Source organism: Drosophila subpulchrella, unplaced genomic scaffold (assembly GCF_014743375.2).
Source record: "Drosophila subpulchrella strain 33 F10 #4 breed RU33 unplaced genomic scaffold, RU_Dsub_v1.1 Primary Assembly Seq354, whole genome shotgun sequence".
Taxonomy (NCBI): domain Eukaryota; kingdom Metazoa; phylum Arthropoda; class Insecta; order Diptera; family Drosophilidae; genus Drosophila; species Drosophila subpulchrella.
The window spans coordinates 9499808-9522342 of NW_023665577.1; the positions used below are offsets into that span (position 1 = coordinate 9499808).

The 22535-nt window shown below is 41.0% G+C and overlaps 2 protein-coding genes across 2 annotated transcripts in view; both read left to right on the forward strand.

Annotated features, from left to right (window-relative positions):
* The first annotated feature begins 583 nt into the window (after positions 1-583).
* Positions 584-1285, forward strand: LOC119559905. The gene has a single exon (XM_037873074.1). It carries the CDS (start codon positions 1051-1053, stop codon positions 1258-1260), a length of 210 nt encoding a protein of 69 aa, XP_037729002.1. The 5' UTR covers positions 584-1050; the 3' UTR covers positions 1261-1285.
* A 252-nt stretch (positions 1286-1537) lies between these two features.
* Positions 1538-22535, forward strand: part of LOC119559901 (zinc finger protein 704) — a 119351-nt gene continuing 98353 nt past the window's right edge. The window contains exon 1 of the mRNA XM_037873066.1: positions 1538-2151. Within this exon, the coding sequence (XP_037728994.1) occupies positions 1570-2151 (582 nt within the window). The 5' untranslated portion in view covers positions 1538-1569. The remainder of the gene's footprint in view (positions 2152-22535) is intronic.

Consider the following 22535-nt stretch of genomic DNA (forward strand, 5'->3'; position numbering starts at 1 on the left):
AGCTGTTATCGCTCTGTTGTTGTTGATAAACCAGAGCGAGTCACAAACACACACGCACACACTCGCACGGGAATTATGATGCGGGTATGCGTTGACAAGTGCTCTATGGATTGGTTTTTTTTGTTAACTGCGTAGTATGTTTTGCTGCTCTTTTTTCCTATGCTACGCCAGGCCACTATGTTTTCCCCAATTTAGTGATGGCGTCATTGTTATGCTGATGGGCTACTGCGCATATAGCATAATTATGTGGGGCCTTTCCGCCGATTTCCCAATGTCGGACACTCTGTTAGCCGTGGAAATTGCAGTTTTCCCCTAACATTTTTATGCTGCGGGGAGGCCGAGGCCTCACCTCACGCACACATGTGTTTTATTTTGCTTTTCCAAGCGCAGGTAGATGCCATAGAAACAACGAATGTTCGAATGTACATATAAATAAGAGAGAGAGAGCGAGGGAGAGGGAGAGAGAGTCGGAGAGCGATTGCCAGTGCCTATGTGTGTATCTGTGTGGGTAACTGTAACTGGCCGTTTGCGTTTCGTTTCGTTTCTCGTTCGCTCAGGCGGACCTCAGTCTCTGATAGCCAACTCTCGGGAGCAGACCGATAAGCGCTTTTCGGGCCTTTCCGCCAAACCAAAACAGCAGAAAAACAGAAAACTAGCCAAAACAGCCAAGTGAAAAGCGCAGCAAACCAAGTAAAAGCCAAAAACCCAAGGCGAACGGGCCCATTTTTTGGTGTTTCGTTCAGTTTCTTGGGCCAATTTTGAAAAAAAAAATAACGGCCAAACAAAGCAAAAAGTAGCAAAACTTCAAAGCCAAAACAAATCAGTGCAGCAGCCGCCAATTGCATCCCATATTGCTCTCCGGCGAGTTTGTATCTCTGTGTTCAGTGTCCCTGTGTCCGTGTGTGTGCGAGTGTGTGTTAGCAAGAAAACTGAGAGAAAAGTGAAACGACCGGCAGCGAAAGCGCGAAAAACAACGGCGACAAAAAGATACTTTCAACTTGCAGGAAGTTCAAACTGCAAGCTGACATTGCAAGCGGTCAAAATTGGATTATGCTTAGGCACAAACGCAACTGCCACGCCATTCAGACGCCCAGCGACGCCGAGCATGTGAAATTAAAGCCGCACTTCCATCCGCCCCAGTGGCTCCTGCACCGCCTCACCTTCTCTCTGGAGCTGTATCACAAAAACATCGTCAAGAAAGTGCCCAGTTTCGGCAAGTCCCTCGTCTTCAGGCTGACCAAGAACGTCTGCCAGACTTAAATCACCCAAAATATCACCCAATAACCCATAGCAAACTCAACAACAACAACAAAAAAAAAGACAGAGTGCGTTTAAAAAGTGAATATAATTAAAAGGAAATCAAGTGTGCAAATCAAATACTCAAAAGTGCAATAAAAAGCAAAAGTGTTTACAGTGCGAGAAAATGTGGGCAACCATTAAGGCCAAGTTCAAGCGCTAAGTTCAAACAAACAGACGTAAAACCGAAATAGAAGACTAGAGAACCAGCGCTGCTAAACGCTGGAAACGCAAATTTCAAGACCCCCAATTGGTAAAACCGAAGGTACAAAAATGTCCACCGGCCGCCGTTTGGCCAAGCGCTCCATCATCGGCACCAAGGTGTGCGCCAAGGGTCCGGACGGCCTCTGGTACTCCGGCACCATCTCGGACGTGAAAACGCCGCCCTCGTACATGGGACCGCTCTCCCCACCGCCGCCGCCCACCTTCCTGGCGCCGGGCGAGGCCCAGCTGAACGCCGACACGCGCTACCTGGTCCGCTTCGATTTCAAGACCGCCGTCGAGTCCCCGGCCGCGTCCACGTCCACTTCCTCGTCATCCTCGACCTCGTCATCGTCCTCGTCCTCGTCATCCTCGTCCACATCCTCCACAGATCCGTCGGTCATCGTGGAGGCGCGTCGCGTTGCCAGCGTCCACATCAGTCCCGCCCAGGCCCTCCGCCGCAGCGCCATGATCAAGGAGTTCCGCGAGTCGGACCTCATCGGACCCGGCTTCCGCTCCATCATGGACACCGAGCTGCAGCCCGGCCAGCGGGTCTACTTCACCTACAATGGGCGCGAGCAGAGCGGCGATGTCGTCAAGCACGACGCCACCAAGGACGAGGTGATTGTCAAGATCACAACAGTTGGAAATGAGGTGAGTTGGCTGGTTATGCTATCATCTATACCCAAGAAGGGGAAGTTTCTCAACTTTGGAGAACTAACTATATAAAATATTAGAGTTATGAACAAGAAGGGGTTTTCGCTTACTAGATAACGACTTTCAAAAGTTAAATGCTATTTTAAAATTGCTGAGCATTTTCAATATTTGGATTTTTGTGGCTATCGACTAGAAGTGAACGTTTAAGCATTAGAAAACCAAATACCAAAAAACGGGGAAATTAAAATAAATTAAGTTTGGATATATTTGAGATACATTCAGTATAAATATAAATAACTAAGATTTTACAAGATACGATTTACCAGAAGGATATACAATACTTAATTACTTACCTACAATTTTAATTTTGATACAAACATTTTGATTTAATTTGATACGATTTTCATTAATACCATTAAACCTTTAAATATGTTTTAAATTCCCATTTATGTATTTACGTTTTTAAACTTTAAATACTTAAAAATCCAAAGTAGATATTTATTTGTCATTTTCAGAATCTTTTCATGAATTTATTTCTATGTATATAGACTAAAAATCTTTATGGTTTAAGGCAATGGATTCGCCTTAAAATCTTTCTAATACTTAAAAACAAAACTTGACACTCATCCTTAATGTTATCAATCCAAGCATAAACTTAAAAAAGTCACAAGCTTGTATTTATTTTCGTAAAATTTTTCTAACTTCTCTTCTCATTTGTTAAGAAAAGTTTAAAAATTGTGCTCTTTAGTCACTTTAACTATAATTTGATAAGGAGGGAACTGAAATACGAGTTCCATGCAGCTTTGAGATACTTTTTTTGGGGTTGACCGCTGCAGCTGGGGAAGGCTGCTGGCTGTTCTGTCGACGCTTCAGTCGTCATCATCGCCAACATCATCATCATCGCCATCATTGTGGGGCGGCGGAAACTGTGTCAAGGTTGGCTTGGCCACAGCCAGCCCCTCCCCCTCGGCCACCCCCTTTTCGGGGGCGCAGCATACACATGCACATATGTATCTATGCGCCTATGTACTCGGCTATTCAGAGCATATATTTACTCGCACCCCAGTGTTCGGTGTTCAGTGTACAGTACCGTTCGAGATATAGTGTGTATATGTGCAATCACGTTCTATGTGCAACTATGCAACGAATAAAAAAGAAGAAAAGCACAAAAAATACTTGTCGAGGGTCGCATTCCGCTTTTTGGCACGTAATTGGGTTACGCTCTGGGTTGGCCTTCTTGCGTATGTGCGCTCCGATATAGAATCCCCCCTCCCCCCCTTTGATTTAGGGGCCAGTTCGAGCCCCCTCCGAGATTAGATTGGCCAAAAGCCGAAGCTTCTTCAGATTTAATTATCTTCGATGGAAAGGGACACCCGGAAAATTATTCAAGTCACTTTATTCCAATGTAACTATAAAATTCCATAATAAATATCTTTAGAAAAATGCAACAGTTTCAAGGAATTTATTGGTCTTTTTATTATAGAGCAATGCCACTCAGTCGTGAATTTTCCCCACATGATCCCACACACATGATCTAGCTAATCCTCCAGCCACAGCCCCTTTGCCATTACGTCACTCGAATCGTTGAACTGCTCGCTAAACAAACACAAACAAGATTAATAATAATAAAAGCGGCGAAAAATAATTCGGTAGTGAAACATCATCGGATGGGGCATTTTTAGAATCGCCCCGCAGCCGAATGCGAACCCAACAAATCTCAATGACGACGACGCTGTTCTGCGGATCGCGATGATGTTGATGATGATGGTGTCGTAATGAAAATTTGTTTAGAATTCGGTTTCGTGAAAGAATTCCGCTAGAGGAACCAAAACACCCACCCACAACAACAACAAAAAAAAGAGAAGAGTAAAATAAAAGCCAATAAAGAGAGGTTAGAGGAAAAACAATTGCAATAAATGCGCTACAATTTCAGGGCTAAATAGAGATACATGGCTTGAGGTTTCTACGCTTTACAGCTAATTATATAGATTAATTCTACGGACAGCGGCCGCGCCTTGACAACAACAACCGGCTGGGAGAAGGAGATAGCGATACCCGGAGAGAGGGAGAGCGCGACAAGATCAGATGAACTTTTCGAATTGCGTCATAAGTCAGACATATAGATGGCAAAGATACAAAGATAGTTAGATACATGAGCGGAACACATGCATCTGTGAGATACAGGCCTGCACAGATACGAAAACTAATACCAAAGCGGTTTGCCGGCTGACTGCGCTGCGGCGGGAGAGAGATGCAATAGCCGGCTTCAAGCTGTGCTCCGTCCCTTTCTCTTCCTCTCGCCATCTCTGTTCCTCCAGCGTGGCACTTTGCCCGGCACCTTCGGCTTTCCCTTGCAGTTTCCACAGATTGTTGTTTTTCTTCACTGTTTTTTTTTGTTTTTTGCCGGCTCGGGGTTTTTTCTTTCTACTAATAATCGCTTAAAACATTTGAAATTGTTGCATACGAATGCCGAGATACTCGTCACGAGCGTAGATACACATAGAAAAACAGGCTCTATTGACATTTCGTATTTTGATACTATCATAACAGATATGAGTTCTATCAGTTGGGTAATTTTTAAGATTTTTTATACATTTTTCAAATGAAGAGAGAAAATTAACTTAAGTACATAATATTGTCACTGAATATAAATGTATATTTTGGTCTTTAGAATATAGCAGTTGATAACCAATTGTTTTGGGAACATGATCCCAACTTTGATATTTTAAATGTTTTGTTATGATATATGGGAGCACGGATTCAAAAAACTTATAACGATATATGAGTTTTATGAATCCATGTTCCCAATTTTAATGGTTTTGGATGTAAAATCATCAAATTGATCAGCTTTTCCTCCCGTGTAGCAGTAAGTTCCGAGATACAGATACAGATACGCGCTCCCCAATGCCAAGTCGGCTGCGCGTATCTTTTCCGTGTGGCGAGTCGATAAATTTGTCAGTTGGCTAGCTGGCAGCCAGATGTGTGGGCTTGTCCACAGCCCGATGTCAGCCCATTGTGCCCAGTATCCAGTATTCAGTATTCAGTATTCCGTATTCAGCATTCGGTATTCAGTATGTCGTATGTGGTATCTAGTATCCAGCAGATACAGAACAGATACCCGGACTGTGACCCGATCGAGTTTGATGTGTTGCCCAAAAGGGGAAAACACTGAAAATGTATCTATCGCAGCTTGTTTGTTCGCTGGCTTTTACGATCCGTTCAGGGGGCTGGGGGTATTCGTTATTGGAATCTTTCGGCATAATCAGCTATGGAAATGTGAGTCGCACAAAAACGTGCGACTTACAAGCTCCAACTTCTATGACCTCATCATTAGCCACAAATTCGACAAAAAAAAAAACTGGAAAAGTGAAGAGCTCAAGTTCGCCGCTGCTGTTGTAAGTCAATCAACAATTGGTTTTTTGTTTGCTTTTTTTTGGCTGGTTTCGTAATCGAAAAATTCAACTGGCTGTTGGGAGGCGGGGAAATTTGTTACATCTATCAATAGTTGTCCTCGCTGGTCACGTGTGTGTGTGTGTGTGTGCTTGACTCCAGCCCAAAATTTGTATTTTCGGTTCGACTTGAGCAATTGCCTTTGTTTGCCGCAAAACAAGTTTTTCCTCTCTTGTTTTGTTTGCCTCGGAAACGTGAGGCAATTAATTCTAAGGTTATTTTAAACGAGAAACTTGTTGCACGCATTTCCACCGTCATCTCCATCTCCATTTTCATTTACATTTCCACGTCCATTTCCAGTCGCATTTCAATTACGATGACGTATAATGGCTGGGGCCCATGAATCAAGCGTCCAGCAGGAGCAGCGCATATAATTTGCAAGCTCATTTAATGGAGGGCCCAAAGAATTAAGCTCAACTGCCGGCCAAAATGTCGGGTGTAATTTGTCAAGATTCCGGACTCTCAAGACGGGTAGCCCACTCCGATTTGCTGCCACTTCCGCCCTGCCCAGACCCGGGTAATTTGTAGTTTCTCCCTCGTTATCTCCCGTTCTACCTACCTGTGTTTTGCATTTAAAACGAAATTCAGTTTAATGGCATTGAAATTGACATTGCCTTGTGATTTTTTGTACGCACGCAACCGCTGCTGCCGCTGCTGCTCCCATTTCTCCAGCTGGCTGGCTTTTTACTTTCATTGCTGGCCCAAAAAAAGTGTATATATATATTTAAGCAAGTTCTGGCCTCTCACTTTTCTGGCTGCGACCCATTTTTGGGCCGGCTAAAAGTGCATTTTGGCCAGCTGACCAGGTGAATGGCAATGACAGTGGCACTTTTGTTGGCAGCTCATTTGTTACGGCCACTTTCGAACTGAAATCCATCAGAGGTTTTGTGTTTTTCTGTTAGCTGATAATTGGATTAACTCAAAACTTTCCATACCATGTATGTTTTTTATAAATCCATTACCTCAGAGATCGTTAATCAGGGGCCCCGATCAGCTGAGGAATTTGAGCATTTATGAGGCCTTGTTTCGAGTCCTGTCTGCTCTTGCTGCTGCTTCCACTTCCCATATCCTCCTTGTTCGCAGAGGACTTCGACTACCCGCTGTTCAACCCGGTTTCTGGATATCGGAATCGGCTAACGACCTGCCCAGGGTATCCTCTATCCTCTAACCTCTCACTCTGCGTCTAACCCTCCTTTTTTCAGTTTCTGTGCATTGCTATGGTTTTACAATACCGGCAAAAACATAAATTCCCTTTTTTGTTCTCTGCCTGTATGCCGTTTTTTCGTGTTGTGTTTGGAACAGGCCACTTGAGACCGGCTTTTTGGGTTTTTAGTTTTCAGTTTGAAGTTTTCAGTATTTGGGTTTTGGAACTCTGGACATGGCATGCTATTGGCCTGGGTGCTGCACTCTAATGACTAATCGACCTTGCCGAATACTCGTAGATCAGAGAGCAGGTAGAGAGTGGCCGCTTTTTGGCAATTTATACCCGACAATGCACTCCAATTGGAAGCAATAAATCCAGGGGAGTAAATATGACAAAGAGACGCTTGGCCTTTGTGTTATTTTGGGGTCCCTAGTGCTCTTCGGTGACCTTTTTGCAGGTTGAACGACTTATCCTCTGGTGGTTTTGGGTTACAAGCGGTCTCCGTCTCTGCCATAGTGTTAATTTCTTTAAGGGTATCATGACTCACAGATCAGCCCAATCGAAAGGGAGCTATCACCCACCATTGGCGATTGCCAACCGACAAAAAAAAACTGAAGGTGAGAGACCAAAATCGAAACGACTTTCAAAAAATGCATATAGCTTGTTTCGGTTTCGTTTGAGTTAAACTTTTTGTGATTTCAAAGCAGCGCCTTTATGTTGGCTGATTTTTTTGAGCTTATTCAAGCGGCCTTTCAGCACAAGCTCAACCAGATATTTACTCACACACCTGAACACCTGATTTTTCGACTATGTCTGGGTGAGTCTGGCGTTTTGGGTACATGCCACCTTGGTATGTGGGTCAGTTTGAAATGGGGTTTTGATTAACGCTCAAAGAAAGACAGCGAGCAGCAAGAAAATAACAAAAATAATCGGGTCCCAAGTGTTTAAGCTTAAGTTTTGTGGGAAAAGCAGTTGGCGGCACGGCCATTCAGATAAAACGATATCATATCGCACATATTTGCGAGCCATTATAAACTTTTATTTGCATAAAACTTGAAACAAAGACTGCAGTTTTTAGTTATATCAGCACCCGGAAGACTTAGTTATTTTTTGCTATTATGAGCATCATAAAATATTTGTCGAAATAGAGTTGGCTTGGAGATTGCGGAACTGCGCCAAGGGCTACTGTATATATATAAAAGTCCAGTTTCCATATGCGAGAGCTTTAATTATTGATCTCCAATCAATTTTTTTTTGCGCAGTATCTTATTCACACGAAAGTAGGTTAAGTTTTTTATGCGTATTTCTTTATGTGCGTTATAAGGCTTTATTTGTTTGGCTTTATTATGACTTAATTTAAAAGTGAAAGCGATGAAGTTGAATTTCGGTGATTAAGTAAGGCATAGAGGAAGACGGTTTTCCCCACAAAAAGAAGTAACCCAAAGCGAAATGTATCGTTTTTTCCAAGCCAACAGAATGTAACACACACAGATACGGATGCGAGAAACTTGCAGATACAAAGAGGCAGTGGTGTTGGTGAGTGGGGCGTGGGGCGTGGGGCTTGGCAATAGGGGGGGCGGGGGAGTCGGAGTCGTGTGCGTGTCGTGGTCTCGTGTGCGTGCCACAGAACGTAAACAAAAATACGAATGTAAAGAGGAGGCGGAAAGTGCGAGATAAACAGAAAACAGCTGTACACACCAGTCAAAGCGAGAGAGCGGGATGGCGCTAGGCAAACCCGTTTCTTATTAACAACAGTTACGCACTTTACGCACGCTCGGTTCGCCGGTGTATAGGTGTGTGTGTGTGTTTGAGAGAGTCTTTTTTCTTGTTAGTATTATTATACATTTTTTGCTTTGAAGAAAAACCGGCTCTGGGTCTTTGGGCTCGGTTTCCACTCGATTCTGCCAGCGGAAGCGCACGCACACACTCACAAGCCGCCAGCCCACACAAAGAAGAAGAAGCCACGCATGAAAATTGCTTTTCATGTGGCAGAGCGCAGCCGAAAAATGAATAAAATAAAAGAAGATGTCAACGTCACCAGTTTACGTGGGGCATACAACACCAAACACCCCCCCCCCCCCCCCCCCATTTGGCACCCCTCTCTGCATTCACCCTTAACCGCTTTTCCATTTCCCCCTTTTTATCACAATTTTGATTTTGTGTTGCGCCCATTTCGCTTCTCTGCGTTTTCCCTATTTTGGTTTTTTTTCCCTCTTCGTAATGCGAGGCCATTGTCACTCTTCCTGGGGGGCAAAGTGGGCGGTGGGCGGTGGGCGGCTGTCAGTGGGTGGCGACTTTCGTCTAGGGCACTGAGAATAACTGTTTCCGGTATTTGGGTCACATGAAATTTAATCAAATTAAAATGTTTCGTCGCATTTTCTGGCTTTCCTTTTCCACCCGAACAGAGAGTGAAAAAAAGCATTTCCTTCTCTCTGCGGAAAAGTAAGGGGGTGAGTTATGGGGTTGGGGGCACCCCTTATTGCATTCCATTGCTGTTGAGTTGCAACAGTTGCCCCTGCACCATCGAGTTGCCAGCCAAATTGATTCTAATTTGAAGGAAAACATTGGGTTCACGGTGAGAAATGGGGGCAAAAAACGAGAGTCGAACTGATTTTATTAAAAAACATTTAATAATCATTACCTATTGACGTTTCTAGTGACAATATATTGATTTTTGATTCAGTAACATTTTTTATGGCAGTTTAGAAGTCAATAACAATTGTTTTCTTTATTAAAATCTATCTAAAATTATTGTTGTTACAAATAATATCTAAAGATACAATTAAATACTTGATATGATAAAACAATTAAGTATAAATGGGTCACTATAGTGACAATAAATTGATTTTTGATTCGGTAATATTTTTTATGGCAGCTTAGAAGTCAATAATAAATGGTTTAATAATTAAATTTGGGTATAAAAATCTATCTAAAATGATTGTAATACTTGTAATATCTCAACACGCAACTAAAATGACTGTCATAATGTTTAAAATACTTGATATGATAAAACACTTAAGTCTTAATGGGTCTTTGATCTTCACGTCACTCTTTCTGTGTATATGTTTGTTAGTTTCTGTGTGGCAATGGCAAGCTGTTGACTTGATTTTCACAAATTTATTGCCACTACTCGCTCATCCTGCCCCCATCCGTCCTCCCTAACCCCTTCGGCGCTGATGTGCAATTGACAGCAGCAACTTGCACCCGGGGGGAATCAGCGGCAGCTGCCGAGCTGAAGTCGCAGCTCAAGTGGCAGGCACATTTCAAAGCTGGAAATCCCTGAAAAGCAAGGCGATAGTAAATCTCGCACGCTTATCGTATACGGCTTATCACGGCCGGACGGACGAGTTCTTCGGACGGTCAATTGAACCCCGAGTGGTAAATGGAGGGGGTCTGTTTGGAAGGCGGAGATCCATTGCAAGTCGATAATGAAAGTTGAATTCGGGGATAATTAGGAGTGTGGAAAATTGAGTTGTGTGGCTGTTGCTGAAAAGCTGTTTAATTGTATCTTTTATATTTCATAAAGAAACATGTTATTAAGATGATGATAATTATTAACTAACTTGTTTATTAACTTTAATAGACATATATCATGTAATTTATATACATAATAAATCATATTTATTATTATTAGAATTATTTAATACTTAAAGTGCAACAATTTGTTATTGTTATAAATAACTTAGATAATTACGAGAGATCACAGTATATAAAAATATATAAATAACAGTATTCAAAATCTACTTAAATCCTTGATTATAGCAATCATTTAAAAAAGTACTTTATATGCCCTGCCTTGAATTTTATAATTTTCTCTTCGACAAATTGCATTATTTTTGGGCTGTGCTTTAATCCATATCTAAATCTCAGCTAAATACCAACATAATACCGGTGGCTGGCAAAAACAAAGTCGAAAACTTCACACTTTCTACCGCTGAGCTGCCGGCTGTGGCCACTTTCTACCGCATTTCGAATGCAGCGTCTGCCAGTTGGCCATTTGTCCGTTTGTCCGTTTGGCCAGACTTTTTTTTATCAGTCTGTCGGTCTGTCAATCAGTCGGTTAGCCACCGGCCGGCTGCACCGCCAAAGTTACCAAAAAAAAAACGAGAAAAAATAAATAAAAAACGCTGAATAAAATACCAAACTTACGCACCCATGAGCGAGAAAGAGACAGAGAAGGAGGAGTGGGGGAGAGATGGCGCCAAAAACAAAATGGCAGCCTCCCAAGCTCCGAAAAACTACAACGCAATATGGTCGCCATTTTGTTTTTTCACCGTTATGTTGGCCCTATGCTCCCTCTCCCTCGCGCTCTTCCTCTTCCCCTCCCCTTGTGCTGCCCTTGTATGTGTGTATTTCGATTTGTTGTATTTTTTGTTTATTTCGAGGCTTCTTCTTTTCATTTTTCCCTTGGCCGCGTAGGCGCGTTGGCTACGTCATCGCCCAATCCCGCCCATTACCCCCCCCCCCCCCCACTCCGCGCACCAAAATTCCGCCGTTTTGGGCTCTATTTTCGTTTATTTACATTTCGAAAGCTACACCGCCAGCCGAATGGGGGGAAAATAAAGGAAAAAAGAAGCTTTTGAGCCGACACACGGCCGATGTCTTCACGCGTTTTCGATGCCAATCATGCGTAAATTACGCGATTAAATTAACTTGAATGAGTTTCGTGCAGCATGCAAAGCAACCGAAATAGGGGCGGCCCTTTCCGCCCTTCCTCGATAATTTCGCCTCGTGCCACCCACTCGAAAATTGGGAAGGAACCTGTACCTAAATTGGACATCAGAATTATAATGAAATAAGTATGATTGGGTGGTACAATTTAAGGGCTCTTGCTTAAATATTAACGGAAAATTAAAATGATTTTTAAAAATAAAATCTTAAAACATTTTGTTTATGCATGTTTATGTTTTCAATATGATTTGAATATTTACATGGGGTAACTAAGACACTAACTTAAGATCTTGAATAAGGTACCCAATAAAAGAAAAAACTCGTATACAGATTTATTTTACCAATCTTTGTAACAATCTTAAGAAAAGACTAGAAAATTTGGCAATTTAAATGATATAAAAATGGAATAAGTAAATATATTCCGGTCAAAAGTACCCATAACTATGTTATTAAACTTTCTACGATGTACAATAAATATATAAATTTTGTATTATTTAATTACCTATAAGTACTCTCTATAGAGACTAACTTTCCCATCACTACATCAACTTCAGTAACTCCTCCCTTGTTTGGGATTTAACAGTTTTCACCTCACATAACAATCAAATTCGCTTTTTTGCCTTTGCTTTGTCTGCGTGTCTCTGGCATACTTCTTCTTCACTTTCGGCCATATAAATTCCAGGGGAGCGTTGACAGTGGCGTCCGCAGAAAAGGGATGACCCACTAATGGAAATTCTCACTAGCCAGCGATGCTTTTACATGCATAGAGTACGCCCCTGGCCAATGACAATGCTTCCGTTTCACTGGCAAACTGCTACGCAATTTCTGTCGTCATCGTTGCCCACTGCGTATACGTAATGTCGGTGCGGAGCGAGTTTGTTTGGCTCTTTTTTTTTGTTGTTTGTTTGCTTACATAGCATTTTTGCGCCGAGTGCTTATCACACTTTCGATGAGCGCTGGCAAAGGCCGGATTCATTTGACCCTGTTTTATTTGCCCTGCCTGCCATTGTGGCCCTCTGTAGCCCTCTGGATTATCCGTGCAATTTCCATTGCAGTGCCATATTTACGAGGCGATTAGTTGCCAAATGTCCCGGGGCCCTGCCTCCTGGCCATTAGCTGTGGGGGTGGACCATCCCCATCTCCATCCTCATCCACTTTCCATTTTCACTTACCCGTGGGCGGCAACAATGGGCGTGGGCGTGGGTGTTCGAGTGAGTGTGGGCCGTAAACACTGCCTATAGCTACGTCACAGGATAAATATAGCACACTCACTGCGGCATTACTCACCCACTCACTTGGGGTTGCTCTCGATGACGTCGTCGGCGTCGTTGATTCGTTTGCCATTCCAGATATTAATTGAACCAATGCAGAAATTCCTTAAGCACTTGCCATAACAGTCTCATTTTTTTCCCAACTTTTGGTCAAAAAAAGGAAGAGAAAACTAAAGAAGTACGCAGGGCAATTGCGATTTGGCAAATGAAAAACAGACAGAGATTCCATTCGCATTTTCTTGACAATTTTGTCTGCGCTACAATGAAGGCTCGTAAAATTTTATCGCCCCGAATAAAATTTAATTGAAACAGGAAACTCTCGCATAAATTCCCAGATCCGTATTGAGACATGAATGACATAAAGGGACGACAAGGAATGGAATCCTTTGAATGCAATGCGCATAGAAAGGGAAGGGTAGTTTATGTACACACATAGGAAATGCAACTGGATATGTTCAATATATTAAGTATCGGGGCTGGAGAGGGAGTGGGAAATGGGAACCAAGTGGCTGCTGAAATGTGAAGCTGATAGTATTTGGGGTAATCCCCAAGCTGTGATATCATTTATTGTCCCCAATTTGTTCGTCGGGGGTTTTATATGCATAGCTGCGATTACCGATCGCTGTGCTTAGTCATCAAGGGTTTTATCATCGGGTTGGTGATCATCTTACACAGAACTCTATATTACTCATGGCGCCCACTGTTCCATTATGCTAATATCTTATGCTGAGTCAAAATTCTGCATAATAAGTCGTAGATTTATGCGTATTATAATAATAATAATAATGATATACCTCCCCGTCCGATTTCGTTTCTACTGGGCTCTGAATTTTTCTTCTCCGTTTTGTTTATACGCCCATTTGGGTTATTCAACTTTCGGGAACGAGAGCCGTTGATCCCGTTCGAGTCTTCCAACTGTTTGGGTCTCTGGATTTTTTGTTTGTGTTTCTGTTTTCGGTTCTCGGTTCATTTCGGCAGGGGAACAAACGCATTTACATATTATCGATTCCGCTGTCTCTTCCCTGCCCCTCCGAGTGCGCTTTAAATCGCCGGTAATTGTACTTGGATTCGGAATTTCAGCTGCAATCTTTGACACTTGTCTCGTTTGCTCTCCTCTGCGTTTTGCTTTTGACGATTATGATTATTATGTAATAATTTGTGAGCCAAATAATACGATTGCAACGTTGAGCCTTAAGTGGTTTGTATTCGTTTGTGTTTTGATTTGGCAGCTTTTTCGGAATTTCATTTCCACTGAAAGGAATATTTAATGAGGAAATATAAAATTGCATTTAGTTTTTTATAAAAAAGTCGTATTTTGTTTTAAATTAATTTAAAAGGACTTAAAACTTCAAAAATAAAATATGAACCACGTTTTTTTGTAGAGTTTTGTGCTTTAGTGGGTCTCCAATATATTATAAAATATTTGTTTTATACATGTGTACTTTTTTGGATTTCAAAATCCTTTAAATATAAATCAAAATCAAATTACACAACTACAAATTTTATAAAATATTTGTTTTATAGATTTGTACTTTTCTGGATCTCAAAATCCTTTAACGAATATAAAAAGTCTCAGCTTTTTATAATGTTTTTGGAAAGGTTTTTTAGTTTAGTTTGTTTAGTATATATTACTGACAAATTTCATAAGAACATGCATGCCTCTGGCTGCCTTTGTGTTAATAACCTACCCTGTGAAGGTTAATAATGTACCCCCGTCCCTCTCTCGCGTCATCTCTCCATCTCTTTCACTGAGCAGCTGCGGCAACAGGTGATCCTTTGCGTTGTTTTATTTCATTTTTTTGAGTCTGCCGCAGTGTTGTGTCTGCCTGTTGCCCTCGCCAGATTTTGATGAAGGTCAACAAACTTGGTGGTGGCTGCTGAACGTGAGGCAAACGAACTCGCTCCTTATGCCCCCTCTCCCTCTAGCCCAATCACCCTGTCTCTCTCTGTCTGAGGGTTTATGTTCCTTTTTTTTTGGTGGCGGTGGCGTCCAACGAAGCCTAAAAATCGTAATTTGAATCCAATCTTGTGTTGGGGAATTCTCTTGAAGAATACCATTCAAAACGAAAATTCCGAAAGCGAGTAGCCCGCTATCAAAACAGAAACCATACGAGTGTACGACTAAGAAGAAGTCCATTAAATGGTAAAGTCGTCATAAAAACTCGGGCCCAGATGCGTGTCAGATTTAATTTAACTGTAAGCCATAGGCAAAGCTGATTTCGTCATAGGTCCCAAAATATGCCGGTTGTCGGTCGAAAAAACTCTGAGAAGAGAAGAAGAATAAAAACAAATAAATAACTATGAGACAATGACTCTACTGGGAAGCAATTTTAGTCTGGTTGCTGGGCGCTTCCCAGGTTTGTTGACCATCCATCTATCCATCCATCCATCTATCCATCCATCTGTTTTGGCCAATGACGAAATAGCTGGCTGGTTCTTGGGAAGCTGTCGGCTGCCGGTGAGCTGGAACTCCATCATCTATTGGCTTTTTGTTTACAAAAACCAGGGGATTAATCAAAGTTTTTCGGGGTGGAGATGGGAGATGGCCCTTTGGCCCCATTTGACCCAGTTGCAGTGGCAACCTCCTCCTGCCAGACAAAACAAAATATTTCACTCGCCTCGTTGGCAGGAGGAAAATGGGTCAAACACTCGATGCCGGCAGGGCAAACTTGTTGTTATGGCTAAAAACGGAGGCGCTGCATGCAAATTCCCCGAGTAAACACGCCAACAAAACACGGGGTGAACAAACAAACCAACCAGGCAAATTATGACATACATTTTGGGACTGAAGACCGAGGGAATGGGGAACCCAGATATCATCAAAACATGGAATCCAAATACGAATCCAACGGATTGTGGCTGATTGGGCTCGTGTGTGTGTGTGTGTGTGTTTGGAAGGGGAGTGGCATTGGAGTGCTTCCTTTGAAGGTATCTAGGTATCTCTTTAAATTCCGAATGCAGCACGAATCACGAATATTGCGTAGCCGACAGGGTGACCAACTTGAGAGTTAAGTGTGTCACTACTGCTGGCTGCATTCGCTGAGGTTTTTTCACATTTCGTTTGCATCACACGAAATAGCTCGAAAAGCAAACAAAAATCGCTGTGTGCTACTTTGCATCGGCTTCTCCCCGGTTTTAGTTTTAGTTTTATTTAGTTTCAGTCTCTTTTGGGAGTCGGTAAACAAACTTAGCGCCTTGCCTTGTCACACTAAAACCGAAACTAAATTAAAGCCAAGTCCAAAATGTATTTGGTGTCAGTGTTACAGTGATGTTTTTGTTTTTCAAGTCAAGAAGAAACGCCCACTGAAATATTTGATATGCTAATGCGGCAATTGCCAAAGTCATTATGCAATTGTCAGTCGTTCAATGCGTACCTGCGATGTGTTTACACCATGAATATCTGAATATCTGAACATCTGAATATCTATATGCACTTGGCTAGTTGGGCAAGTCGGTGTGAATTTTCTGGTGTGAAGTGAATAATAACCTGCCTTGCTTTTCCCAGATGAATTATTTCCAAGTCCCATCGGCTCCATCCATCAGCCATATAATTTGAATTAGTACATATTGCTGGCATTCAATCTTTCAGCCAGAAAATCAAATTCTCATTGCAGCCAAAAATTCTCTTTGCTCATAAAAAAGCAAGGCGAAAATTGCGCAATTTAATTGCTGCTGGCAGACTTTTTGATTGAAATTTATGGCCCATGTTGTCCTCCGTTTTCCTGCTCATTTCTTATTATTTTCATCTGTAGACTTGTGCGATTTTACATGTTAGCCGTGAAGGCGGCAGAATGTTGGTCAATGGCACACTGAATGCACAAGGAAAAAATGGCATAAACAAAAATAAATATCTGTGCACAAACATTCTTTTAAAAGGTTAGAAATAATATTATTTAAGGTAATGGAAAATATGAAAAAGATTTTTTGAAAAAACTAAAGCTGAAATCTATTTATGATCTTGTAAAATGGAATGTAACCAATCTAAAAATGCTATTTATTTTGTAAAAGTATCTTCTCATTTGATTGAGAATTGCCAGTTAATCTGCCAGCCTTAGAAGTTTTCCCTCCAGTGTACAGGAATGTTTGGATGCTCCGAATTGAGGAAATTACAATATCAATTTGTCTTGGAGTGATTTACTGCGAGTCGAGCATAATAGAATTGATTGAGATACTGTATCTGTATCTGGGGCGTATTTTTAGCTGCGCAGTTTGTTTGCACCTCGCACTCGAGGAGAACTATTTCGATTCTCTTCCTATATGCAATATATGCACATGCAGCGCAGTGCTTATAGCTACCCCCGCTTATCTGACCCAAGTGCCGAGTAAATATGCTCTGATACATATTTAGACGGCAGCTAATTGAAAGGCGAACGGAGGAAAACATTTGCATAGAGCTGCAGCTCGGCAGCTCAGCTGCAGATAATGCAAGGCAAGCTTCAGCTCCGGCGCACAAAGAGTGGCCTAATTAGTGTCAAGTGTTGCCCCAACAACGACGACAGCAGCAACATCAGCAGCAGCAGCAGCAGCAGCAACTTCAATGAAAACGACAACATCGCTGACAATGGCCAGACAAAAGAGGGAAGTCAATTAGAAAGATACAAAGCGAGGCACACAAAACTCTGGCTGCTTTGGGATGGTATTGGATTGGAATTGGAATTGGGATTGGGTTTGGGCTTGGGATTTCGATGAGTTGGAGTCTCTGGGTCCCCGTTCGTGCTTAAATTGCAGCCGGCAAACAGTAGCTGAAAATGTATCCACAAGTTCGCTCTGTTGACAGCCAGTGGGCGCACTCGCGTTCGCTTTGGCAAAACGAGCAACAAATCGAGGCGATTGTTGTGATGTTGTGTTGCGGCTGCTATTGCTTCGAACTGAATCATGACCCAATAACCCAATTTTCCAAGCGCAAGCGGCAACCGCAATGACAACTGCAAGTGGCCATAGCAAAAGCAACAGCAATAGCAACAACGACAACAAAATGTATCGCTCAGATACGAAATACGACAACAACAGCAACAAAAAGCTATACAATAGCAACAAAACTCGGATAGGCTTTGAGCTTTAAGCCGTTGGCATTGAGATGGCTTTAAGGGGGCGGGGATTTGCCCCCTCCTGCGGAAGGTGAACGGCGAATCGCCACTGCATTCGCATTCGCACTCGTTTTTAGTTTTCAGTTTTTGGTTTTTAGCAGTGCAACGGAAGACAAAGCACATAAACAGAGAAACAACAACAAAATAAAATAAAAGCAACACCGAGGCAAAGCAGCAATAAATAAGCTTATTTTTAGTTAACTTGCCCAATGCCTTTTGCTGTTTCTGTTTACTGAATTCAAATAAAATAAATGTATAAATGTATACAACTGAATTTCAAATAATAGTAGAGCGTGTTTGTGGAGAGCTTAAAAACTAAGTTTTGTTAACTTACAGAGGGAGAATAAATATAAAGTATTTTAAGATGGTTTCAAACATTCAAAAATTAAATTAATCATATAATTAAGTGGTAAATCCTTTTTTAAAATCCCCTTTTTTCCATTATGATCTCATTTTGTTTTTGCTTTTTAAGAATTAAAAATAACTCAATAAGAACACATTTAAAAGTGCGCTGTATTCATAAGATATTACAATTAAACGTTAATTAATCTGTCTATGTTTTCCATTATTATTCCAAAAATTCAAAAACTATTTTTGTTTGCCTTCTAAGAACCTGTAAATATGTACTCCCATTAATTTAAACACAGCTGTGTTTACATATTTACATTTCAAGAGCTCTCTTCTTTCCCCAGCTATTAATTAGACCTCAAGTCAGATTTTGGCACTTGCTTTGAACTTTGAGACTGCAGGCAATAACAACTGCAAATCAAATAAATGAATGCAAATATGTCAATCAGTCACTCGGCTATTGTGGCAATCTGTCTTTCGGCCCATCAAAATATTTATTAATTTAACTGCCAGCGACTCGAATTACAATTCAGTGCAATGACATGGAAAATGCAGGGATTTAGCCCGGAAAAGCGAAGGAAAACTGAAGCCCTGGCAATCTGTATTTAACACTTTGTGTTATTTGCGATGGCTTAATTCCGAAAAGTTGCGAATTCAATTTACATAGAGCTACAATCGTTGATGCTAATCCAAAGAGCCAGTTGAAATGTGCAATTAAAATAGGTTTAATTTATCTGACAGTCCAATTAGGGTGCATTTTATTTCATTTTTGGTTTACAACGCTCAACGTAGACCAGGTATCGCCCATACGCACCGTTTCCCAATATTTACAATGGCCATGCAAATGGTCGAACATACATATTTTTTGGTGGGCTCTTTTGGGGAATTTATGACGTAGATAAATTTGAATGAGTGGCGGCACGCCTTGAATTTTAATGCACAGCCTTGGACAATCAAACAAAACTGCTGGCTTATAACTTTTCCATTTCGAGCGGAGCACAATGGGAAAACATAGAGCCAAAGTTTGGGTTCAACTGGCTAGCCAGTTGAAAAGTAAATAAACAAAAAACAGATAAATATATTTAGCTCACTTTGCATGCTGCCATCACGTGCTGTCGCCTGAGCTAGAGAATTATGTTTGAATTATGTTGATTTTATGTATTCCGCGATACAACAGAGTAAATGGTTTCATTTTTGAGCAGCCAAAAAAATAAAAAACTCGATACGAGTGACGTCTGATTTTACCTGAGTGGCAAGGCACTACAAAAATACAAAAAAAAACCGAACAAGGAAACGAGTTTGTTACGACATCACACTTCGAATATCAGAAGGTATGGGGGTAAAATGTTAATTTGAAAATATATATATAACTTGGGATTGGAAGCTGCCTTCCACTATTTGAGTTTTAGACCCCTTTTCGACCTAAAGTATCTCGCGATTCTAATTCTCTTTTACATAGTTTCCGTTTCGTTTGGCTTCGTCGAACTTTTTGTTTTGTGTAGGCGCTTATAAAACGAATTCAAGGTTGATTACCGACATCGGCACTCGTGTGCGTCCCTTTCCCCCGATCGGCCCCGCCCCCTCAGCCCACCGCCCACCGACATATAGCACACACTATCACCTTCGTGAGTTGCTGATTTGGACGACAAATGAAAAATTCTCGCGGCCTGCCAGCATTTACTGTAAATAAATAAGGGCCCAAAAGCTACATGCTCTATGCTATATGTTCTATTTTACTTATTTCGTCGGTGGTTGTGGTTTATTTTATTATTTATTTATGTGGCTGGTTAGCCTGTTTTTTATCGCGGCCGTTGTGCGTTTGTTAATTTCATAAATTAAGCTGCCATTGTATGCTGACTGCCTGCGTGTGTGTGTATAGTTGATTGGCATAATGCTAAGGGCAGGGGGTATATGTGGTATGATATGCTATGGCATAGTATGGTTTTAGTTCCAACTGCTGGTAGAATGAAAATAATAAATAACATGTGAAATATTTCCCCACTTGCGGTCCATGTAAACACTGTTGATTGTGTCATTCAGAAATATCTCTGCGACTTGATTTCAATTTATTTATCAATCGCAGCCCTCAACAACTCTTTGAATACTTGTTTAATTTCAGCCGTATTTTTTTTCGGCTCTTTATCAGTTTTTGTAAGTTGTGTTGGTTTTCCCCCTTCGTTTCTATTGCTGTTCAAGGTGAATTATATTAAAAAGAATTTAGTAAAGTTCTCGTTTCTGTTTAGATAGCTGTAAATGGGCTGCGGAAACTTGGAAGTACAAACAATGTCGGGTGATTTTTAGTCAAAGTTCTTTATCGTTTACATGGCAGCCAAATTTCGTAAGAGGAAATTATAAATAAACAGATTTTTTTAGTGGGTGTACAAGATGAATTCCATTCGAGATGATGGCCTTAGTAAAATATTTACCCACTATAGATGGAAATCAAAATAAATGTTTCATTCTCGGTTTCTTTTACTTTCAGGTAAGCTGCCGAGGTTAAACTTGCTCCGTCCGGTTTATTTGATGTTTATTTTGGCACTCGTAAAGGTAAAGTCCCTGTACTTTTCGAAACCCGATTGAATTGCAGTTGGTCAAGAGTTGTTTTCAATTGAGAAATGCAAAAATGTAAAAATGTGAAAACGAAAACAACACGCGCAGGTTGTTCGTATGTATAAAAGTTGTGCAACAAGCGTTGTGTCTGCGCTATTTGCGTTCAACTGTCATGATAACAAAAATAAAACTATTAACTTTTAACAAGTAAAATTAACAACTATTGCCGGCGTTTGTTTTTTACGTCTACCCACTGCAGTTGTGTAAGTGTGTAAAAATACCTGCGCAAACCAGAACAACAACGCCGGCCACAAAAGCTGAATTTTTAATTGTTTGTCATGTTTTAGCTGGTTTTTGGGTGATGCAACGCGATCGCCTGACTCTCAAGATTTCCGCTACGGTTGCAAATGTCTCAGGAGTTCGGCGATTAGCTGGCAAATATCATTTGTAGATTGATATATAGGTTGCCATATGTATTCGACCCTCATTAGTCGATGGCTTGCGGTTATCAGGCGGCATTAGAGGCGAAAACAGCGGCAACATCGCACCCCCATAATATGGTAAATGCAACCTTGGGGGCAACAACAGACGGCAATGCGAAGCGAAGGCGAGCCAATGGCATAAATGGAACTGACATTGGCTATGCAAATGCATCTAAGCATGCGAGAGGGGCGATCGAGCAGTTTATGCTATCTAAATTAAAAATAGCACCATTTATTGAATCCCTAAATTGAAAAATTTTAAAAAATGTCCTTACTTTTTATAGTTTGAATTGTTTTCCAATTATTAATGCCAGTTTTAATATGCAATTTAAAATATTTAGTTTTTGTATTAATATTATTAGTTACCAAGTAATATTGTAATTAGTGAGAGAAAAATGTATTTATATATTTTAAACAGTAATTTAAGAGATACTTTTTTGAAAAAATAAAATAGTATTTCTTTTACTTATTTTATTTTTAAAAATCTAACAAGACATATTAAAAAGATATTGTAGGGATGCCTTCTAGTAGAAATAAAACGTAATGTAAAATAAAAAATAAAATTATTAATTTTATTTAATTAAATAAATGAATTTAATATTAAAAATGATTAACAATTTCAATTTTACTTTAGTTTTTACATATAAGTAAATTAATTTAAAAGAAGCTCAAAAGAAAGTACTCAATATTAAACCAACTTTTCGATCTGCCCACATTTTCCGATTCAGCATTTGCCATTCAGACCGATTTTGGCACGTTTTTGCCCAAGTTTGCGAAAGCCGGTGTTTTGTTTTGTTTCGTTTTGGCCAAGGATGATGAGCACGGTGACCTCCGACCTCCCACTCCGCCTTCCCCTTCCCCTAAGAAAAACCCCGCCCATAGAAAACGAGGGGGCGGAAGGCATGCGGCTTGAGTGCATTTTTTTGCGCACCCTGCTAATCCGATTGACATTGTCAGCTGAAATTCGTTTTAATGTCATTTCGCAGTTGCCATTTCCAAATGGACGTCTAATGGCACCTGCTCCTCAGACCAAAAAAAAAAGTGGTTAAAAGTAGGTAAGGTAAGGTGCTTTTCCGAGCTCTGGGGACACGGATAACTGGCGGCCGGATTGCAGTGAAAACTTTAATCTCACTTCCCCTCGCTGATTGCGGTTTTTACGCTCCACAGTTGCATAAAGCTTCCCGCAATCATCGTTCATTTAGCTCGATCGCCCCACACATTCGCACATAAACGTGTGCCTAACCTTGCGCAAATATTGCAAATTGACCTTTACATAAATAAACGCTATGTCGCTGTCGTCATATGTGGAAATTCGTGCGATTTTATTGTTGTTCGCAATTTAACGCTGTTCTTGTTTTTTACGTACTTTAATTTTAAC

Bases quoted from the DNA above. Each gene is read 5' to 3' on its own strand.
- LOC119559905 (XM_037873074.1), top strand. From the start codon at position 1,051: ATGCTTAGGCACAAACGCAACTGCCACGCCATTCAGACGCCCAGCGAC.